The sequence below is a fragment of the Tigriopus californicus genome, chromosome 9 (assembly GCF_007210705.1).
Source record: "Tigriopus californicus strain San Diego chromosome 9, Tcal_SD_v2.1, whole genome shotgun sequence".
Classification (NCBI taxonomy): domain Eukaryota; kingdom Metazoa; phylum Arthropoda; class Copepoda; order Harpacticoida; family Harpacticidae; genus Tigriopus; species Tigriopus californicus.
The window spans coordinates 10573261-10579461 of NC_081448.1; the positions used below are offsets into that span (position 1 = coordinate 10573261).

The 6201-nt window shown below is 44.7% G+C and overlaps 3 protein-coding genes across 3 annotated transcripts in view; all 3 read left to right on the top strand.

Moving 5' to 3' along the window:
• LOC131886726 (RNA-binding protein 25-like) overlaps positions 1-1795 on the top strand; it is a 3788-nt gene extending 1993 nt beyond the window's left edge. The window contains exon 2 of the mRNA XM_059235127.1: positions 88-1795. Within this exon, the coding sequence (XP_059091110.1) occupies positions 88-1377 (1290 nt within the window). The 3' untranslated portion in view covers positions 1378-1795. The remainder of the gene's footprint in view (positions 1-87) is intronic.
• LOC131886728 (U6 snRNA-associated Sm-like protein LSm3) lies at positions 1605-4193 on the top strand. Its single transcript, XM_059235129.1, has 3 exons — positions 1605-1628; positions 1915-2031; positions 4014-4193. Exons 1-3 carry the CDS (start codon positions 1605-1607, stop codon positions 4191-4193), a joined length of 321 nt encoding a protein of 106 aa, XP_059091112.1.
• On the top strand, positions 4154-6201 carry LOC131886550 (post-GPI attachment to proteins factor 3-like). Its single transcript, XM_059234919.1, has one exon. The coding sequence runs from the start codon at positions 4289-4291 to the stop codon at positions 5273-5275; it is 987 nt and encodes a 328-aa protein (XP_059090902.1). The 5' UTR covers positions 4154-4288; the 3' UTR covers positions 5276-6201.

Below are 6201 nucleotides of genomic sequence, written 5' to 3' on the forward strand. Positions count from 1 at the left end.
GGTGACAAATTCCTAAAGGAGCTTGGCACCTTATAAAATTTATCATTTTCTAGGGCTGAATAATTTCGTTTTTGCCCAATTCTATAGCGGAGTTCANAAGAAGCCCTCAAGGCGGAAAAGAAGGCTCGCGAAAAAGAAGCCAGTTACCAGGAGCGCCTGAGAAAATGGGAGCTGCGGGAAACGAAAATGGCCAAAGATCACACGCGTTTTCGCGAAAAGGAACTCAAAAGGCGGGCTGATATCGAGAAAGAAGCTCGCAAGCTCCGACAATTCCTCGAGGACTACGAAGACACCCGAGATGACGAGAAATTTTACAAGAACCGAGAGTTGGAGAAACGACTATTGGAGCGTGAGCGTGAAGCTCAAAAAGACACAGAAGACCGCCTCCGCGAGAAGGAAGAAATCGAAGAGCTCAAAGCGCAAATCATGAAAGAGGGCTTTCAAGATCCTAATGCCGAGCTTCAGCGGCGGATGATGATTGCCTCGGCCATTCAAGCTGCTGCCACGCCCGACGTGATCATTCCCCAGGCATCTACAGCGTACGACGATGACGACGATATCGCCGTGATCGAGCCGAACGGCAACTCTTTAGAAGCCAGCCCGGACGACTTTGATAGTGAACCTTTACCCGAATACCATCATGAACCTCCTTCCCACCTCAGTGAGCACGACAATACCAGCAACATGAGCGAGCATCATCCCATGATATCTGTGATCCGCCCACCAGTATCACCCCCCACCCAAACCACGCCCCCACATCCTTCCGCCCAAGCTGTGCCTGCTCCTGCTGACTCGCCTCGGAATAACGTGATGGAGCCCTCCTCGGACTCGAATCCCCCTACCATTGTTCCCCCTACTATTAAACAACCGTTGCAGGTCAGTGGTCGAAAGAAGCTCGAGGTTAGTCAAGTGTTCTCGCAAGCTGATGACGACGAGAGCGTGTCTCCATCCAAGAAGAAGAAGCTTCCATCGTTGTCCGGTAATCGGAAAGACGAGTCGTCCTCAAGCACCCACAAATCTGGCAGTGAGGACAAGCGAAAGCACATCAAAACCCTCATTGAAAAGATCCCGACGGACAAAGATTCGCTGTTTGAATACGGTATCAATTGGGACCTAGTTGACCAACATCTCATGGAGCGGCGGATCCGTCCTTGGGTCAGCAAAAAGATTGCCGAATACATTGGTGAGCCCGAACCCGCCCTCACGGACTTTATTTGTTCCAAAGTTCTGGCTGGATCCACGCCTAAAGCCGTGATTGAAGATGTTCAAATGGTCTTGGATGAAGAGGCGGATGTGTTTGTCGTGAAACTCTGGAGGTTGCTCATCTATGAGATTGAAAACAAGAAACATAAGATGACATCTGGTTCCAAGGGCTGATCTGCCAAGCTGGATTTGGGCCATCATTATCACCACCACCATCCACACCAACGACCGGTACAACCACAGCACCAGTAGCATTATCGCCAATGTGTATCTTCTGAAGAGAACAAAATCCAATCCGGGTTTCAGGTAGCTTCATAAACAATTTCTTTTCGAGTTTGTGGTGCCAAGGTTTGTTCGTACCTGACTGAAATAAGTAGGTCCCTTATTTGGGGTTTGACCAGATGCCCTCGTGTCCCTTTTGTGAGGTACGCCTCTACTTGAATGCCCTTCTGTTTCGATGCTCAAGTCATCGCCAATCAGTGAGGATCTACGAGATCCGACCATTTAAAAAAGAAGTTTGGAGCGCATTTTGCTATCGCGTTGATTTTGTTGGATGAGTCAATAAAAGTTATCAAATTCATAACGAATTGGATTCGTTGGACTCTTTCTTGGACGAACGCGAGAGCATCAGAGCTGTCAATCTTTGTCTGACTATTCTTTGGGTAAGATGGATTCCTGCTTGCCTACGAATTTTGGGTGCTTCGATTTCAGAACTCCGGAGCTGCCGTGAGCGCAGTGGAAGAGCCCTTGGACCTCATCAGGCTAAGTTTGGATGAAAGAATCTACGTCAAAATGAGAAATGAACGAGAGCTGAAGGGAAGGTTGAATGTAAGTGAGATCATATTCCTCTTTTTTTAAGTCCTAGTGTTTGTATCCTACTGGTATCCATCCTACTGTCATGTCAGGATAATTTCTTGAGAAGTTCGCTTGTTTTCGCAATAATAGCACTGTAAAACTTTTGTGTAGGTTTGGCTCGCAAAGTCTATGTGGTTTGTGTTTTAAGGGTTGAGGTTCATGGATTGTAAGGAGGGTTAGTGGCAGATGTTTACGTGAATCTCAGAATCGCGACACTGGCGTTGGAGATTTCTCTGAAAGCAGAATGGAACGGACGCTGAAGGCTAGACTGGGAACTTGGGGAGTAGAATTACATACTTGGCTGATGATTGAGGTAAAACTATCGATAATGTCGAAGCCTTGTCTTCTTTTAACACCACAGGAAGGTTCTAAGAAAACAGTAAACATTCTTCTGTTTGTTGTGATATGATCCTGGCCAGAGTTAAGGGGCCATAAGTGCACAAGCCATAGATTTCTAGACCATGAGAGTCGGAAGGAATGACCGACCACTCGGCTGGTAAAACAAAACAATGGATGGTCTCCCTGGGAAGTGATCACAAACCAGTTTATTTTACTGTTCAGCCAAGCGAGTGCTCGGTCGTCAGACATCCAGTGTATAGAAATCTATGCACAAGTCTAGGCTCCAACCAGATATTCAAATGAAAAACTAGATCCTGAGGTTTTGTTTGTCATCACGTGAAACAACAGCTGAAAACCTGTTTCATTCATTCCAAGAAGTGAGGTGAGCATGCGCAAAATTCCAAGCTTTTTGAACATATGCATAATTTTGTTAGCTGGTTTTTATCAGCATCCGCTTGAACTAAACATTTGGTCACATTTTTACGTAACTAGTATTTTTATCCATGCATGTGAAAAGGTTTACGAGTGTTTATTTTCTCTTTAAAAAGTAGGTCATTTCTTTCGAAACAAGATATAATACTCAACAAATTTGATTTCGATTAAGGTACAATAATAAGACATTCATTTAAGGTAGTTGCGAATCAGGGTTTCACAATAAAAGGGCAGGGAATGCATTGAATTGACCTAATGCAACGTCCAGGGTTCACACGTGGACACAAATCCCAATTTTGAAGGCAGACAAAAGGTTAAGATCAACGTAATTTTCAGAACGCAAGTCTTCTTGCGATCTTATTCCAATATTGCACCAACCCCCCTCCCCCCGTGTTTCATCATTTGCTTCACACCGCCTGATAAGAAAGTAAAACTCTCCTGCTTGCTTTCAAACTTCAAGTGATTCTCGCTAGCTAATTTTTGCAACCTCGGATTTTGTATGGCTTCCTGTCCGCGAAATTGCAACGCAGCTTATGTCCTTGCTTGTTATGGACCCACAGCTATATATCGGGATGTCTGCAGTGCACTTGAATTTTTCGAGTCCAATGAAATGGCAATTAAAAAACATGTTTTTCTCTTAATAACTGGTTTTTTTTCCTTGGAGAAACCCTCTCATATGATGAATCTTTTCTTCCGACATTGCACCCCGCATCGTACATTCTAAGATGTTGGTTCACCTCACAAGAACGTTATTAAGACTGAATTGGTTGAATGACATTAATGGTTGAAAATGGGAGGAGAAATGAGATGACAGTTTATAGTAAATAATCAAAGACGAGGAGCAAGCAGACCTTATCATTTGTTGATTTTTAAGAGAAATAAGAGGGAGGCTATAGAAATTCTTGAATGTCGGCCTGAGAGGGAAATGTTTCATTTTTGCGAGTGTCTGAAAATTGTACCCTTTTGATGTTTTACATTTCCAAATTTGCACACATTTGCAGTATTCTTCATTTTGACTTCAGTCTAGTATTTCACTTATTGCCTTTGTTTACTTGTGGAATAACGTTATCTCAAATTGACATATTGGACAAGAAGGTTGCGATTGGTGGGACTTTAGTCCTTATCTTCATTGATGATTTGGAAGCCGAGTGCTCAAATCACTAACACTAGTAATATTCTTGCAGGCTTACGATCAGCATCTGAACATGATTCTGGGCGACGTGGAGGAAACCGTCACCACGGTAGAAATCGATGAAGAGACGTACGAGGAAGTCTATCGTTCAACCAAGAGGAACATTCCGATGCTCTTTGTTCGAGGCGATGGAGTCATTTTGGTCTCTCCACCAATGCGAGGTGGTAGCTAAACTCGCCGCTATCAAGACCTTTAAGATCGATCGAGAAGCCCTAAATGGACCTAGTATTACTCTTGCTGGCTGCAGTGCAGAAATAAAGTGCCACCATGGATCCAAAGACCAAGTGTGTTTTAGTTCTAACTTTTCTCGCCGTCTATTCTTCATATGATTTGGTGTCAGCCTCCAGGGGTGATGGATCAGGATTCCAGAAGCGTTGTCTTAGCTCTTGCTTTGCCTTGAACTGCTCCACACCTGATCGAATCGAAGTGTTTCATTCAAATCAACCTTTATTCGAACATTGGCTCCAATGGTCCTGCCAGGATGAGTGTCGATATACGTGCATGTGGGAGACAGTTGAAGCCTTCCATCGACTAGGCGAAAAAACGCCCCAATTCCATGGGAAATGGCCTTTTAAACGAATATTCGGTGTGCAAGAGCCAGCCTCGGCCTTCTTTTCGGTTCTGAATTTCCTGCCCCATGCCATCTTATTGCGAAGGTTCCGCAGAAAAATCAATTCCTCCACAAGGATGTATCGAGTATGGTGCTTGTATGGGATCGTTTCAATGAACACGTGGCTTTGGTCGACTGTGTTCCATACTCGAGACTTTGATTGGACGGAGAAAATGGATTACTTTTGCGCATTTTCGATCGTCACTTACTCTTTGATGGCCTTCATTCTTCGATTGTGTGGACCAAATTGGAACTGGACATCCAATGCTGCTTGTGTCGCTTGTCTAGCTATGTTCGTTAATCACATCTACCGAATGGCTTTCGTTAAATTTGATTACGGTTACAACATGACCTTGAACGTGGCTGTTGGGGCTGCAAACTCCTTGTGTTGGATTGCATGGATCATTTGGCATTGGAACACAAAACCACATGTGAAAAATGCCCTCATCTCTGTCTTACTACTTAACGGTACGATCTTATTGGAGTTATTAGATTTCCCTCCACTGCTTTGGTCTTTTGACTCCCATTCCCTATGGCACCTCTCAACCGCCCCAATTCATTGGTTTTGGTACAAATTCATAACTGCCGATTGTCTTGATCTTCAAGCCGATCTTCAGGCCGAAAATAAAAAGAAACTCGTTTGATGAAACTTGTAATTAAAACTTAAGTTCATTCCTCCTGGTTTCCATCCATTCATATTTGCCTTACTTGGATGGTTATTAGGATCGAATCTTCTCGCTCAGGAGGCTTTTCACCAACTTTACTACAACCGCGGGTAGTTCGAGAACCTCATCCAAGACCAAATTGAAGACTTTCGCCTCAGCCTGTGTGATGTCGCTCCAATTGTTGCATTTACCCAGCCAAACCAGCATCTCGGTTAGAAGTACCTCGCAACGATCTTCTTGTCGCCATCCTTGGGTTACCATGGCTTGAGCCAATCCTTCTCGAAATTTGACGACCACCATCAACAAATGCAACACGTGGGCTCTACTTTGACCGTCGCAAGGGATCCGGCGTACTTGAATCTCCAGGATATTTAACCCAGCCTCAATGGTGCTACCTAATTGGGCTTCAGGGAGAGCGAATAGCTCTTCCCACATGAAATTAGGCAGACCCAACTGGTCTTGGGACCCCGGGAGATCAGGAGATGTTATCGATTCGTTGAACCGCGATATCCATGGCCTCGCGTGTTTAATAACGGCCTCGACGCGATCTTTGGCCCGTCTCTCAGCCAAGTCAGTCTCCTCCAGTTGTCGCAGAAGTTCCGCCCGTTTTTGACGGCAATTTCGGGCAGTCTCGTGGGCATGACGTACCGGCGTTAGTTGGCTAATTTCTTGGGACAAAATTGTGCGGATGTGTTTTTCCAATGCATTCGAGGTGACAGTATCACTGTTGTTGTTTTCTGTGACCACTGAAGCAGAGGGGGACGCCATGCTCGACGTTGAGGAAGAATCGCCCATTCTAAAACCATTCGATGGCGACTGTTCACTTAGTTTTTTGCTGCTGGCGATGAGATGTCACTGTTTCCATTATTCCTTTTTGGATAAATAAAGGGCTTCAGCGCACAGAG